This window comes from Callionymus lyra, chromosome 3 (assembly GCF_982586985.1).
Source record: "Callionymus lyra chromosome 3, fCalLyr1.hap1.1, whole genome shotgun sequence".
Classification (NCBI taxonomy): Eukaryota; Metazoa; Chordata; class Actinopteri; order Syngnathiformes; family Callionymidae; genus Callionymus; species Callionymus lyra.
Window position 1 is genome coordinate 40,768,061 of NC_141820.1, and position 17,078 is coordinate 40,785,138.

General features: G+C 40.1%; 1 protein-coding gene and 1 long non-coding RNA gene across 2 annotated transcripts in view; both read right to left on the reverse strand.

Annotated features, from left to right (window-relative positions):
• Positions 1–1,114: 1,114 nt before the first annotated feature.
• On the reverse strand, positions 1,115–7,858 carry LOC148085002 (uncharacterized). Its single transcript, XR_015710780.1, has 2 exons — positions 7,675–7,858; positions 1,115–3,207 (listed from the first exon to the last, which is right to left on the reverse strand). It is a non-coding gene; the product is annotated as an uncharacterized LOC148085002 (long non-coding RNA).
• Positions 7,859–12,898: 5,040 nt separating this feature from the next.
• Positions 12,899–17,078, reverse strand: part of dgat1a (diacylglycerol O-acyltransferase 1a) — a 37,490-nt gene continuing 33,310 nt past the window's right edge. The window contains exons 15-17 of the mRNA XM_087788006.1: positions 15,161–15,248; positions 14,200–14,262; positions 12,899–14,090 (exon numbers count right to left, since the gene is read on the reverse strand). Coding sequence (XP_087644132.1) covers positions 13,935–14,090; positions 14,200–14,262; positions 15,161–15,248 — 307 coding nt within the window. The 3' untranslated portion in view covers positions 12,899–13,934. The remainder of the gene's footprint in view (positions 14,091–14,199; positions 14,263–15,160; positions 15,249–17,078) is intronic.

Genomic DNA, 17,078 nt, shown 5'->3' on the forward strand with positions numbered 1-17,078 from the left:
GATACAAAACACTCCAACTAAATAAGGAAGATGGAGGAATGTCAATACCCAATTGGAAATACTATTTCCAAGCAGACCAATTTAGATATCTTGTATGTCTCTGTTGTCCTAAATACCAATCCTGGTGGAAGGACATAGAAACAAACAATGATTCATTTAATGTACTATCTGCACTGGGTGATTGTGAAAACAAAACAATCTTGGATATCAAAAATGGAGTTGTTAAACAAACTATGATACTGTGGAGGAATATGGTAAAGCAATACAAATTGAAAGGTGAAATGAGAGTGTTAGCTTGGTCGTCGTTAGACCCCAAATTCGAATCTGGAGCATCTGATTACAAATTTAAAGAATGGTATGCTAAAGGGTTCACAGCAATCTGTACAATTACTGATGGAAACGTTGTTAAAAGCTTTCAAAGACTCAAAAGAGAATATTAACTTGAAGGCAATGACTACTTCAGATATCTAAAAATTAAAGATTATCACGACAAGAGAATAAAACCATGTTTGTCGAAACACGGAAACACAATTATTGAAATATTCTCTAAATCATACAAAGAAAATGACAGTAAAACAATTTATAAACTCTATCCTGCCCTTCAGCATCTTTGAAACAACAATACATTATATGTCATTAACAAATGGGAAAAACAATTGGGGATAAATATTACACAGCCAGAATAGCAATCAATGTAGAAAACGCAACATACATCTACAAGCTCAAGGAATTGGAGAGAGTTTGGATGGAAAACTAAAAAAAACAAATGGACATTACAAATAACTCTGCCTGACTGTATTTTTCTTTATTTCTATGTTGCTGTTTTTTTTTTTTCTTTAATGTTTTTTTTGGTTTCTTTTGTATTAGTTTTGGTTCTTTCTGTTTGTGTGAATACTGCAAAAATGTTAAATAAAGAGTAATACAAAAATTGTTGTTTTCCCAAACAAATGAATGTTATTCTTAGCCGGATGCAAGGGAATTGATTTCAGCAGGTATGATTATGATAAGTTACAACTGACTACACAAGCTGTTTCATTCATCCATTGTTTTATGGTGTTTCTATAGGAGAAGGAACCAGAGGTTGTCGACTGGAAATTAGTGAACCCAGACCAGGTCAACGGGATGATGGATTTTATTAACTGTGGGTCGAAGCCCAGCAGATAATTTACAAGCAATCCGTACAAGCTTAGAGTCCAAACATCATCGAATTGTTACAGAGTTCGCACTGGCTTACACAACACTACACAAGTCGGGTCCGCCTCCGGACCTTACTTGGCATGACATGACATATGTTAATTTGACATGATATCCTGGACACTCTTCCAGGACGATTTCACAAGATGTTTTCCAATCTCATTATATAAGTTGTTTTCCCAAACTCTCAGTGTGTGTGTGTGTGTCTGTAACGTCCTTGCTATGACACTCTGGACACTCGGCCAGGTTGATCTGACACGATGTAAGTGATCTTGGACCAATAACTATTTTCGCCACAACATATCCACCCGTTGTTAGTTTCAACTAACACTACTGATAATGTATTTATTGGTCTTAGATTATGTGTATGTTATATGACCGAGAGTAACTGTCTTGAATGTATGTATGTTCGAAGACTAGCTTTGAGTAGGTTTGTGGATTACCTTTAAATGTGTGTCCCGTCGGAATGTTAGTACCGTCGCAGGAAAGTTTAGTAGGTCACTTCCGGAAGTGCCAAAGACAAAAAGTTAATTCCGTGATGTACGACTGAACAAGGAAATGGTTAGCAGTTAGCTCATACTTTAGCATATTCAATTTAAACATAACTTGTAATAGTTTTTCAAACACTTGATATATGATATAACACTCGAATAAACACTTTAAATTCAATAGGATAACTTCAGGCACATAAACATGAATATTCAAAAACACAGGAACATATACTTCAAATAATTCACATCAATTACAAACAATATCACTTTCATAATGTCACAATTTTCAGGAATACTTTCATAATGTCACAATTTTCATAGCGGGTGTATATACTCCACCCTTTTTCTTTTGTTTTCCCCAAACACATAGTATCATCAATCACGATTATATTCACTCATCATCGTCGTCATCTCCGGCATGGCCGTTATCCTCCATGTAATCTGGGATGGGATACAAGTCTGGTATTGTCACCATAACTTGAGCAAGTTGTTCAGTCGTCATCATTTGCATCATCCCCGCGTGTCGAGCCCCAGTCACGACGTCCACCCGTTTGCCAATCTTTCTTAACAACAGCCTCCTCATTATGGGTACGAAACAACAAGCCAAAAAGAAAATAACAATTAGTATTATTGCTGCTGTCATTCCTATTTTTGCAAATAAACCTCTCCATTTGCCTAATCCCTCTTCTAACCAATCCCAGGCCTAACTATCTGCTCCTGCATTCTTCTTTAATTCTTCTTTTAAGTTTTTAATCTTTGTCATGGCTACTGAAAATGCAGTCTATAACATAAAGTTTATATCTTTCTGGAAGTGTGTTCTCATCATCTTCCCTTTTCTGTCTTGTTAAAGTATCTCCTTGGCCAGTTATTTTTAATGCATCGTTTATTCCACCATACACAACCGTTGCAGACATTCTGAGTCGAACTAGTGCACATAATCCCACCCAGTAAAGTGGCAACGCGTTGAACAAAATGTTATCTCCACACATCCAATAACTGTCTGCAATCGCTACAGTTTGTGTTATCATGAATAATGCAATAGAGTTAGTCATTGTTATTTTTTCACAACTCTGGTATAATTTCGTAGGATTCTCATACCATATCTTTTATTATGCGACCATTAACAGGCCTGGTTGAATCGTACTTATCTGAGGTGCTTCTTTCATTCTTCTTTTGGATTGGCCCGAGGTTGTCTTTCGCGTCGTCGCAAGCTCGTTCCCTGGCAATAACCAAATGAGAAAGATTGTCACCACAAGAAGATGTGTCACCAGCATTTTTATTTTCTACTGATTGAACTTCACTGTCCTGATTATAGATGTTGTCATTGGTCTTTGGTGTGTGAGCCTTGATGCAGTGGCTCAGATGAAACCAAGTCTTGCTGCCTTCGACTTGGACTGCGATTGGTGTGGCTCGGACCACCGTGTATGGGCCCTCTCGTCTCGGCTCGTGCCACTTCCGCTGGAAGAGCTTTATGTAGACCAGACCTCCTTGGTAGACCAGATCTCCTTGGTCTCCATCACCCCTTTTTTTTATAGGTATAGTTACAACCTGTTGTTTTGCTGTCATTAGCCTGTCGCTTATTATTTTGATCATGTCTCCCTCTTTTGAGAAGAATATTAGTGGATTTTCGCAGGCAATCCACTCTGGTTTGGCTGGTTGGCTGTTTTTTTTTCATAGGCCCTAGATCTTTGGATCTAAATCCCTCATTTACAAATAGGGTAATGTGTGGTTCTGACTCTGTACCACTAAATCATTGTCTGATGAAATCATTATTTTCAACACTAAGGGCTGCCCCTTGTCTTCCAATGATAATGTTGTCTGTTTTTATTTCCACTGTTTTACCCCTAGTCTCCTGATCCCACCTTTCTACAAAGATTTTGCTACATGACGGATCGTAATACATCGTGCAGTGATAATCTGTCATAGGTTTGGTCGCTGTGGAATCTGAGCTCTGATGTACAGTTCCCAGGTTTTGAGCGTCTCGGCCACCGGCCCCAAGACATCACCCAGCCAGTACACTTTCGCACATTCGATTTGTTGAAACATTTGACACACTCCTCTGTGATCAATGTATACACCTTGAGGTTTGCACCAAATCTTAATTTTTAATTTGCACAGCGCGTCTCTTCCCAATAGGTTTATGGGCGTTTGGTCCGACACCAAAATTGGTATTCGGATTTCGTTATTATTTGTGGCAAGTCTCACTGGATTGGTCATTTCGAGGATTTGTGTTATTCCCGAGAATCCTATTGTTTTTACAAATTTTCCGGACATGGGGAGGTCTGTGGCATCAATTGGTGTAACACATGTGTATGTTGCTCCTGTGTCTAGCAGCATCGGAATTTGTTTGTCTTCAATTTTAACATTAACCATTGGACTCTCGCCCAGATTAGGCGAGTGATTTAAAATTTGACTCTCCCCTTTAGGATTCTCTGGACCCCTCTAGTACCCAAATTTCGGTCCAGCCTATGGGTTCCTTGGCCCGTCCCATGATTGTGGCCTTAGTCGGTTTCCTCTTCCTCCGTCCATCCTTTCAGGAACATTGTTTGGACAATCTCTTTTTATGTGCCCCGGTCTTTGGCAGTTATAACATGTCTTTACTGCAGGTTGACTTGGCTGTCTGTACTCCCCTCTTTGTGATGGGCAGTACAGGGCTTGTCTTGGCTGGTTATATGGCTGGTTATATCGGCCACCATGGGGCTGTTGTGGGTAACTTTCAGTCTCTTGTTGGGCATTCGTTAGCAGTTCTGGGGGCAGGGAAGGTGTCGTGGCTTCCACCACGGGGGCTTGAAAACTTGCTTTGGTCTTTCCCTGGAGTTCGACAAGTTGCATTTGCGCCAACTTTCTCTGGACTCGTCTTTCTTGTTTTTTGATTCTTTTTTCGTCTTTTCTGTACTTTTCAATGGCGTGTACCACATGATTACGGAAAACTCGATATGACATGGATGTTAGAACAACCACGTCCACCAGTTTGTTTTGTACGGCTGATGGTAGAGCCTCGACAACAGATGTGCGGAACAACGTTGACATTGGAGGGCTATTTTCAGCACCCTCCTCTGTCTCTTGCTTCCACCGCTTGAGTTGCTTGGTGAGATAGGCTGCTGCGTTCTCATCGTCTCTGATGGGGTCCCCTTTTAGTGCTCTGGGGTCAATCTTTGTGGGATATTCATCCCTCAACGCCTTCCATAGCGTTGGTCGGTAGGCATTGAATTCAGTCCCATCTGACATGGCCTCTACCATCCACTCGTTTCCACTTTGGTACAGAATGTTCTCCATGGCGGGTATTCCAAAGCTTTGTGCCCAGACTGCTTTTACGTCCCCAATGGAAAGCATCTTCCCCACAGTTTCTTCTTCAAACTTCTTTATCCACTTTCCTGCTCCTTCATGGATGTCTGGAAGTCGAGTCACCAACCCAGTCAGATCCTGGGTCTGCCAAGGAATATAGTGGGCTTTTGATCCCTTAATCAATATTGGATATTGACCAGGGTCGGTATACCTGTCCGGTGGCTTGATATTAGGTCTATATCTTAGATCATAGTTTTTCTCCTTCTGACTTACTCTTACCCTCTTTGTTTCTGCCCCAGCTCCACCCATTGTCTGCTTGTGTTTTTCGTCTATTTCATCTTCTAGCTCCTCAATGGCTCTCCAATTTAAATCACGCGTGTTTTCTTCTCTTTCCTTGTCTAGTTTGATCCAGTAGGACTCACCACCTGTCTTTTAATTTATCGTTTCGTTCCGTTCGGCATAACAATCTAGGATTCTTAACTTTTTGTTTTCACCTCTTTTCCTTCCTGTGCTACAGTAATTCGGAGCCGGGTTATGTTCTGGGCTCGGCCCCTTCCTCTCCAAAGGTGGGAACTGATCCACAGTTGTCAGTTCCATGTCGACCAGAGATGTGTTGCTCTTTTGTTTTGCTCTTGTTCTGTTAGCTTCGACTGTGTTATCAAACTCAATGTCACCATCAATTTTTAATGTTCCAACCTGTGATGGGTACAGCCCTGCTTTGACTGTTTTATCTTTTCCTGTTAATTTATTTTGTAGTTCCACACGTCCTTTTCTTATGTTTTTCCTGTTACAGCAACCTTCATCCTTAAAAAGCTTCCTTATTTCTAATTCTAGCTCTCTCTTTTCTTTACGTTTTTTGCCTTTTTGTTTTGGTTTGTAATCCATGATTCTTTGTTCCATAATTTCACACATGTGTGGATCGAATGTGCCTCCCTTTGGCCAGATTTGGCCCAAATCCTTTGTTCTTTTTTCCCCTTTCTCTGAGAGTTTATGAATGACTTTTAACTGTTCAGGGTTTTTCGCACTTACAATATCAACAGGTGTTATATTCATCTTGTGTCAATGTTACTTTTCCAATTTATCCTTAATTTGTTTAAGTTTATATTACTTAATTTACTTATTTATTTCTGTTAATGTTGTTTAATTTACTTTAGTTATTTTGTTTTAAAATGTATTAAATTAAATTCAAAATGGAAAAAAAAAATTAAATTCAAAATGGCTTCCCTTTCAAAATTACTTGGCCTACAACATAATTTGTTATTCAAAATGGTTACTTTTTCAAGATGTCTTCTATTGGACTACAAAATTACTGATTCAAAATGGTATCAACTTGACTTCAAAATGACGTTTTCAATTCAAAATGGAGAATCTCTGTAATCAGAGTGGGTTGGTTATATCCTCTAGTCCCACCCCTCTAGTGTCTTTCCTTATCTTCGTACTTCGGCCTCAGTCTAGTTTTGACCACTCTGGTCGATAATCCTCTTTGACAACCGTTTCAACCTTGTGGTCAATTTTTATGTGACCCACACTTCAGAATCAACTATTTCGATCCCCCTTCGGGCCTGTAACTCCAAATAAGCCTTAATACAATTCCAACCGCGTCACAATGTTTACCAAGTTCCAACCAATATTTTCAACGCACTGACAACACACTCCTATTTTTTCCGATTCTCTGGACCTCTTTCTACAGACACGCTCAATAATTTTTTTTTTTTCTTCTTATCAATATCCAAATGAGTTATTCAACAGCTGTGTTTCACATCAAGTTACAACATTTCATCAGTGCAACATTTAACACACATTAACAGTACTCGCAACTTTGAAATATATAAACGAGTATATATGTGAATGTATGTAACGACAGATTATATACGTTGCTTATAATATTTTGGTTATTTATGGATTATATTCAGATCTGTTGAGAGGATATGGAATTCTCTTATTCAGAAAAAAAAAAAGCCTCATACACACACTTTCATTCGCACTCCTCTTGTTTGAATTGGAGCTGTTCCAACATAAACACACATATATTCATTTGTGCGCACACACGTGTTCTTACTGCCTCTCACACACTGTTTCTGCTTTTTCTATGCAGCTTTTGGTTTATTATTAATAATACAACATTTGATGTGAAATCGTCATCACATCCTTAATCGTCCCTATTTCCTAAGACCGCGATTTACTGTTCCGGGTACCACAACCAGCGCCGCTTAGCTGCCAAAAGTTTTATTACTTTTATCCAACTAGCTACTTTGATTTCTATGACCCTTCTAGAGACAATAATAAAACTGTCCTATATCTATTTTAGCCCAAACCTTATCAGCAGGCTCCGATTATCTTAAGCTTCCCTGACAGCCTCAGTTTAGTTATCATGGACTTACTCGGTACCCTTCTGGCACGTATCCACCGGTTTAAAACCGTTTTTTATCTTAACCACGGTCTGGCCTTTATTTCAACTGGCCCCAAGCTTGATCTAAAACAGGTCACACAGACTAAATCACTGTGCCCTCTTTACTAAAGGTCACACAGACTGTTTCACTGTGCCCTCTTTTCTACGTTGACCCCAGGAATTCACTCTTCCACCTCTTTAATGGCTTGTGTTTTTTGTGGGGAGTTTAAAACGACTAATCAAAACACAGATCAGCAAGCCTTCACACTTCTTTGAGGCAAAACCCTTTTTGAAATCAAAAAGAGAATAACTCACCTCTTAGTTGTGATTCAGACTCCTGGTCAGCGCTTTGTTGTCACTCTCCAGCAAGGTACCTCACCAACAGGGACGCCAGTATATAGAAGAAGGAACCAGAGGTTGTCGACTGGAAATGAGTGAACCCAGACCAGGTCAACGGGATGATGGATTTTATTAACTGTGGGTCGAAGCCCAGCAGATAATTCACAAGCAATCCGTACAAGCTTAGAGTCCAAACATCATCGAATTGTTACAGAGTTCGCACTGGCTTACACAACACTACACAAGTCGGGTCCGCCTCCGGACCTTACTTGGCATGACATGACATATGTTAATTTGACATGATATTCTGGACACTCGGCCAGGACGATTTAACAAGATGTTTTCCAATCTCATTATATAAGTTGTTTTCCCAAACTCTCAGTGTGTGTGTGTGTGTGTGTGTCTGTAACGTCCTTGCTATGACACTCTGGACACTCGGCCAGGTTGATCTGACACGATGTCAGTGATCTTGGACCAATAACTATTTTCGCCACAAAATTTCCCATCTGGTCAAAAGGGTTTAAATAAACTCCCTGATAACATATGTTGAATATGTTAACTGTATTAATATGCAGAAGTACCTGAAATAAATGAAATTAAAATCTTTAATATTAATAAAATAAATCACCTACCGTGACCTAACAATACAGCAAACTTATTATTGGAATATAAATATATATTTCTTCCTTTCAAAATAACAAACAAAATACGTGGGTGAGTTGCATAATTTAAAAAGCTATTTGTGTTTTAGTGAACTAGCTCTCGTGTTAACCCACCACAGAAAGTTACATTACAGGTAATGAAACATTATTTCTGAGTTGACTTAAAGTAATAACTATATCTTACCTCAATAGAGGAGTAACCCACACCTTGTTCCGTCTAGTTACTGCAGAAGCATGAGCGCAAAACGCTGTAGTTCTGGGTTACTAAGTGTGACGTCATTATCCGGGGGTTTGGAGGAAGTTGCGTGTGGAATGCGTAAGTTGGAAGATGGCTGCCGGCTGAAGCTTTAAACTACAAAACTGGACCCGCCTCTAATACAAGCACACATCTACAATTTACAAGATTCACGTCTTGTTGTTCGGCATTTTATCCATGGCGCTTTTAAATAAATAAGCACAATATCAAATTTTATTCCTGTAGTGTGACGGGACTACACATGTGCAAGGCGGAGGGATACAGTAATGACGTGACCTCTTAGAAATGAGCTATACCCATGTTTTGATCTGATTCTACGTCTGAGGTTTTTCAAAAATAAAGCTGAATCCGACGTTGAGGGATTTCTCTGTGTATCAGATGGGTGACCCAATGCAGCTGAAATCGACATTTATGTCCCCCCTATTGTTTCACCTGAGTGACGACTTGGGGCATTGACACAGCGTGGGATTGTTGACAACTTGGACGTGAGGACGAGTTGGAGCCCTAGAGGCCTAACAGCTTAGTCAATTGTTTGCTAGAAATCAAGCAGTGGCTGAGTGAACACTTTGCAGCTAAATGTGGACAAAACTGAAACTTTGGTTATGCGCCTGATGATAAGATTACAGGGTTGAGTCAGTACTTGTGTAACTCAGGTCACACGCTTACGGACCAGAGGAGAGAAAATCCTTCCAGGCTGTTGCTCCTAAGCTATGGAACAATCTTTCTCTGTTTCTAATGAAATTACTTAAATTCTCCAGGAACAGAAGCAACACATATGTCAGCTGCTTGGTTGTCTAGACGCCCAGAACCATGTTAAGAGTGTCTCATGATCTTGTGATAATGTGTAACTGTCCTTTCCTTTGATGATGACCATAAGTGCTTGTAAAATAACCTTGAATCTTATACAGAGATAATTTGCAGCACTGAGCGTGGGACCTCCAAAACTAAGGTAAGACTATAAGATTATAACAAGAAAACGGCTCCATACACTTTGACCTCTCCCCCTATGCATTTACCTCAGACCGATCTAAGATTACATTCATAACTTCCCATCTGACAGGAAGAGCAAGAGCATGGGCCACTGCAGAGTGGGCTGGAGATTCTCCACTATACAGCTTATTCACAGACTTTAAGGCTGCCCTCATAAGAACCTTTAACCCAGTTAACACGAACAGAGAGAAGGCTTTTAGGGAAGTTAAGTGGGATAAGTGTTTGTGATTATGCCATCCACTTCCACACTCTGGCGATAGAGAATAGGTGGAACTCCGGCGTATTACACAACGTGTTCCTGAAGGGGTTGGTGGGAGTGCCTCAAGGCTTGTACGGTCTGCTCCCTGAACAAGACATCCTCAAGGGCAGGCATGAGCCTGCTTCAGCCACTCCCTATCCCCTCCAGACCATGGGTTGATAACTCAATAGACTTTGTCACTGGGCTCCCGGCACTGTCGTAGACAGGTTTTCCAAGATGGCCAGCTTCATACCCCTGCCCAAGCTGCTCTCAGCCAAAGAAATGGCCAGACCCGGCAGGTCCTTATACGCCAAGAGGAATGCGTTATAACAACAGCTGACCGCAGGAAATTACCCGCCCCCGCCTACTACCCAAGCCAGAGGGTCTGGCTTTCAATGGTATGATGGGATCTGTTTTTCCTTTCTCTACTATAGTCTTACGTCAACTGTAAAGTGTCTTGAGATAACTTTGATAAGACACTTCAAATAAAATTGAATTGAATTACTTAGATGTGGTGGTTGCCTCCTTCTGTGTCCACCCAACGTTCCACGTGAGCCAAGTAAAGCCTACCAAGGTGAGCCCAATGTTCCTTCAAAAAGTGTACCTTCTTGGAACCTGAGGCAGAGCTTCTTGGATATAAGGTGGATGCAACTGGATAACATCCATTGCCACACAAGGAAAAAACACTTCAAAATGCAACTGATACACAAGTCATAAGCCACCAACTTTGCCTTTTTTTCCTGCTTTCGATGCTACGCTCTTCTTTCAGAATACAAAAGCCATAGTTAGTTAAGAGATAGCCAGCTGCCCGGAAAATATTGAAAGAACACTACTCCTGGGCAAGCTGAAGACTGGTTGTACTGGATGCAGTACGGACTACTTCTGTGACTCCTGTGGCTTCTTACTTTACATTAAGTCCTGTGCTCAAATCTGGACAATCTGGAGTTAATGTTTTGCTCATATGGGAACAAGTGGTTTGGCCTTTCCAGGTGTATAAGCAGTACGGGGCATTTTGGTAAAAGGATGTTATACCTGCCCAATTTAATTTTGCTGGCCAAATATGTAGCATTTTTATTAGCTACTGCACAAGTGCGCCAAAGTCAAGTTAGAGATGATGCTTCTGGATTTAAGCTATATAATTGTAGCCCAAGCCGCCCTCATTCGGGCCACTGGGAGGGAGTGTAAACCACTGGCTGCAATAGAATAGGTGAAGCCAGAACTTAGGCAGAAGGACATTGTTTTGGCCGATTGTCAAAGAGTTAAGTGGTCTCGGCTTGGTCCCAGTACACTGGCATGAAGCAAGGCCAATACATCTGAAAGCCCAAGCTGGTGTTCAAGGAGGTACATCAGGAAGAGCAAGTAAGAATGAGTGCCAAAGCTGTGGGGAAAGCAGAGCAAAGGAGCAATGGGAGATGGGAGATAGGAGATAGGACATAGGACATAGGACATAGGAGATAGGCATTCTAAGTAAGCTTTAACATTAGAGCTACACACAATGTCCTGCCTTCTCCAACAAACCTTAACCAGTGGTATGCCAAAGCCCCCCAAGTGCCTGATATACCCAAGTCCAGCAGTGGATGAGGTCTAAGAGCGGAAAAAGCTGAGGTACCTGGCCCTTAAAGCTAATGACCAACAGCAGTTGGTGGAGTGCAAAGGTGCTCCCTGTGGAGATAAACTACAGAGAGTTTGTGCCCAGCTCTGTCGGGTTCTCCATTTTCCTTTTCTTTATTGTCGTCTCCTGCCAGCAGTTGTCAGCTTGTGCAGAGTCCCACCTAGTCATTTTTGAATCCACTCTGTTATCCCTCTTTGCTGCTCCTACTACGTTGTTGATCGGACCATGATTTTCCGAACAGCTTTTTAGTCAGCGTTTTTGGTTAAACCGTTTTTTGGTAAGTGTTTGATTTTAGTTTTATAGACTTTTTATAAGAGAAAGGACTCTGGACTTATTTATAATTATTTTTAGTTTTTTTATTTTGAGGATACACTCTTGGACCTTACTGCCATCTTGTGTACATTGTGGTGTTTTAATTTAATTCTAATCGTTGACGAAATTGTGCATGCATAACGTGATATCAGCAGTCCTACACAACAGAGATTATAATTTGTGAAGAATTATACAATTTTCCAATTTGATTCACCATCTACCAAACAATCATCGCAGAAGTTACACAGGTGTGTCGACTCATCTATTAAGAAAAACTAATTTAGGATTATTGTGTATGCCATTATAATGAATTAACTGCTTTTCTGATTTTTATATATTCTGGAAATCTTTAAGAAGCAACTCCCTGAACAATTAAAAACTAGCATGTTTCTACAAAACTGTAGCTCACTTTAACAAATAAGTGGAATAAACAAAACTAAGAAACCTAAACAACTTAGAGGCTAGGTAAATAAACTAAGAGGCAATCTAAACGAAGAGGGAAGGCAGGGCATCTCCGAAGCCCAACACTGGTCTTTCAACTGTCTTATGTATAGCATGGAGTCGCCAAAAAGGACACGGATCAATAGCAGGGACACACCACCTGGAAACTGCTGTGACAGACTGACTAAATTTGGTTTTTGAATCCTCCCTCTTAATCAGCAGGTAATGCCACAGCACCATAGTTGCAAGAAAGGGGCATGTTTACTTGAATGATGGTAAAAAAAAAAAGTAAGAAAACTAGTATATATTTAAACCACTATTTATTTAACTTAAAATAACGTTTACACTTGGTTTTTAAGAACAACATGTCATTTCTATCACACGCTTACTTATTTGACACCATCTTATCTGACTTTTCAGAAGAAATGTAAATAATGGTTTTAATGTATTTAAAACCTTACCGCATATTGGTTTAGTTAGTATTCCTGCATATATTTTAAGTAGACAACATAATAAATAAAGGCAAAAAATGTATAAAAAAAAAACTAAATACAGTTGAAATCATAGAAAAGCTTTTATTTATATTCAATGCCAATCGGCTTTTCCAAGAAAAAGTACATTCATTTGTTCATCCTTGAATCAACAATATAAAATAGAGAATTCCATACTTTAAGCATAATATGGATTGTTATACCCACATTAATTATTCCTTGTTCTACAAGTGGGCTATAGATACAAAATTATACATAAGGACACTTCATCAACATATCCACATTTTGATCAACAATATCAGTGGGAAAAAATCCAAAATTATAAACAGAAGGTCTGACTTTACTTGACTTGTGTGTTTAAATTGTTATTGTTTATAGTTCATTTCGATCTCATACTGTAAATACGGTAAACTGTCAAATGGTATTTATCAGATTTTTATACAATCCTAAACTTCCAAAGATATGCAATTTATTCTTTGTGTATATCTAAAATATACTAGTATCAACTGTCATCAACATTTTCCAACGGTAATCAAACATTTATAAGAGATCTCTTATTGAAAAGGAGCAGAGAGAATAACAGGTGTTATTAGTTCTTCACCTTTTTTTTATATTTTTTGTGTGTTACTGCACAGAATATTTATTTCTGACTTAATTCATTTTGTTGGGTTTATTGTTGATGAGATAAATATACTGACTTGGTTTAATTTAATAATATTTTGTGTCATGTTTGTTTGTTTTTTGTTCGTTTTTTCCAACATCTATTCCATAATAGTTTGAATCATTTTCAACAGAAACCATAATTGAAACTCTATTCTGATTTAAGATGAAATATTTAATTGTTTAAAAGCATTTCATTTTCATTTCAGTTTATTTAAAAGGCCAATGTTATTATGCTTAAGAATTTTTACTTAATCATTTAACTTTAATGTATAGAAAGAGAATACAATGACCCAGACTTGACATTTATATGTAAACGTATCTAACTGATATAACTCCTCTACTATTGTACAGAAAAAACTGGATATTTCCCCAAAATAAAGTAAACCTCACTTTGTACAATCATGTATCATTTACAATACAGTTTTACAAAATATGACATGATATACTTTTTTCTAACTTGCACTAGTGACATACTGGAGACAAAATACATCTGAATACAAACTATAGATTATTGCATCCGTTTTAAGTAGCTTCATTTCTTTTTGGCCCCTTTTTAAAACACATTGGGTGGTCATGTATGTCCAGTGTCCTTACCATAATGAATGACGTAGTAGTCATGGACGTACATCAAAACTGCGACTGGCTGGCCAATGATGAGTGACATCCACACAACAGCATTACCATAGTTACCGTACAAGTAGTGATTCACAAACCAAGCTAGGGGAAGCTGAAAAATATGAATAATAATGTTGTTGTTTTTTTTGTATATATACAGAAGAGTTATAAAAAATCTTAGTTATGATATATGTATATGAAATGAATCAAGGTTTACTAACCTGCAGCATCATGCCCATAAAGGCCCAAAGTCTGAACATCCGCAGAGGAACACTGACCAAATACTAAGCATGGAAAAGAACCAGAATGTTATTTACATGTCTTTATTATCAAAAAAAAGTTATGACAAAATAAGTAACACAAAAACAAGTGTTTTATGGCCATTTATTAGAGGCATTAAAAAAATGCATTGTTGATATTTTAAATTAAAAAAAAGGCTAAATGTTCAGAAGTTATCCAAATAAATATATATATATATTTTTATCCAAGTAAGAGTATGAGAAACAAGCATTTTCAAGCTCTGCTTTTAGTAAGCATGTGTGAGGTTTTGCTGTAGTTGGCTGCAGTGGCTGAGAGAATCCACTCCTATCATTTCTGATTACTTGCTGGTAGAACCAACTTAATACTTCTGTGTATAGTCCTGCACAACATCACTACCAGGCGTTGTAATGTCCCTCTCTGTGATAATGTAGCTGTGTAGATGATACTGTTAGAGAACCAACCTCTGGCATTTTTTCAGGATGGGGGACGTGTAGTTATACAATTGTTCGTCATTTTGGACAAGCGCAAATATAAATAAAATGATTTGCAAATTAACTTGACCAATTTCTAAATTTGAATACATATCCCCCCTGTTGGGTTAGCATAATCCGGTTTTTCATAAAAGTTTTCTAAATCTTACTGAAAGGTTTTAATTACAAACTAAAGGTTGGATCCAGATTAAAACTAGGATAACCTTTGAGCAGGTTGCCCCTATGGAAAGTCTTCTGGGAATTGGGTAGCCCAGTTTCAGAGGACGTATGGCTGGTTGAAAGCCAGCCAATGTGACATGCTTTATGTAACTTGACTACCATGTAAGGCATATTTTTTTTCAAAGAAGCTGGCCACATATGTAGTATATACAATTGAACTGAACTCCTGGAAATAGAGTAAAACAAGAAAGGCACAAAAGTGGTTATTTACCTCATGGAAGAAGGCAGACAAAAGGAAGACAGCACACTGGGCCAATAATTTGTTGACTCCTTTCCTGAGCATTGGTTTATAAAAGTGTCTAGAAAAAAAGACAGTAACATGATATATCTTGAATTTGTATAAATAGTTACTTCAAATATGTCTGCAACTGTGTTAAGATGGCGCCGCACGAGCAGCAGCTGGTTACAACAGCTCCCTCTTTCTTCTTACTTTTTATTACACTTTTTCCTTTTTTTTGGCGTCTTTTTAATTTTTTCTTTAGAGTGGTCGGATCTTGTTGCCGTTGTGCACAAAACGAGACCACTTTTACAACTTTTGCATACGGTTTTCTGCTATTTTCGTTACTTTTGGGAACTCCGTCGGCAGACACGCTCAGCGGGTCTATTGTTTACACAAGGGATCAGCTGTTGGGGTTGCGCAACACCGCTCTCTCTCTCAGCGCGGAATGGACGATTCCCGTGGAAATCAAGAGGAAAAGATGCGGATGCAGAGCAGGTCGGATGAAACAAGAGAAGAAACGTAGGTTCCGTCCCTTTATTCCATCGATCATCATGGGAAATGTACGTCGATCGTGAATAAAACGGACGAGCTTGCTGCGCTGACCCGGCATCAGAGAGATTTCCGGGAGAGCAGCCTTCTATGTTTCACGGAGACCTGGCTGACGGAGAAGATCCCAGACTCTGTTGTTTCCCTGTAGGGGTTCAAGATGGTTCGTGCGGACCGGGACATGGATGGAAAGAGGAGAGGAGGAGGAGTGGCGGTGTTTATTAATGAGAGATGGAGCGATCCCGCTCATGTCTCCATTAAAGAACAAGTGTGCACTAAGGACATAGAGTTTGTTGCGGTGGGCATCCGCCCGTATTACATCCCGAGGGAGTTCTCACATGTGATTGTGTTCACTGTTTACATTCCTCCCTCTGCGGACGCAGCCGCAGCGAGCGAGAGGCTGAGCGCCTCAGTGTCGGACCTGCAGCTCAAACACCCGAACTCTCTCCTGCTCATTAACGGAGATTTCAACCATGCCTCACTTTCCTCCATTCTTCCCACCTTCACACAATACGTGAAGTGCCACACCCGGGAGGACAAGACTCTGGACCTTTTATATGCAAATGTAAAAGGTGCCTACACCTCCACCGCCCTGCCCCCCCTCGGCCGCTCTGATCACAACCTGATACGTCTGCGACCTGAATACACTCCCATGGTGAGGAGACAGCCTGCACAGAAAAGAACTGTTAAGATGTGGAATGATGAAGCCAAGGAGAGGCTGAGAGACTGCTTTGAGTCTACAGACTGGAGCGTGTTCTCTCATGGTGATGACATCGACACCTTCAATGACCATTCCACAGATTACATAAAGTTCTGTGAGGGCAACGTCACTCCGACCCGCAAGGTGCGGTGCTTTGCCAACACCAAGCCATGGGTGACCCCTCAACTTCAAGTTCTGCTGAACAAGAAGAAGAGGGTGTTTGCTTCAGGGAGCAGAGAGGAGCTTAAGGAGGTCCAGCGTGAACTCAAGAAGGCGATCAGGATGGCCAAGGACGAATACAAGGGGAAACTGGAGGAGCAACTGGCGCAGGGCAACACAAGGGATGTGTGGAAAGGCCTGAAGAACATCTCAGGTCATGGCCAGAGTGGAGCCAGAGCCACAGCAGGGGGAGACCAAAGATGGGCCACTGAACTGAACCAGTATTTCAACCGGTTTGATCAGGGCCCCCCTCCCCCCTCCACCTCTGCCCCCCACTCTTCACAAAGCTGTTTTTCCCCTGCTTCAGCCCCCTCCCCCCAACTGTTCTCACCTCCAAGCCACCTTTCTCCACCCCAACAAGCCCTACTGCCTCAGCTGCCCAACCCCCCACAGCCACCTCTCTCTGTTACATCGGAACAGGTGAGGAGAGAATTAAGGCGACTA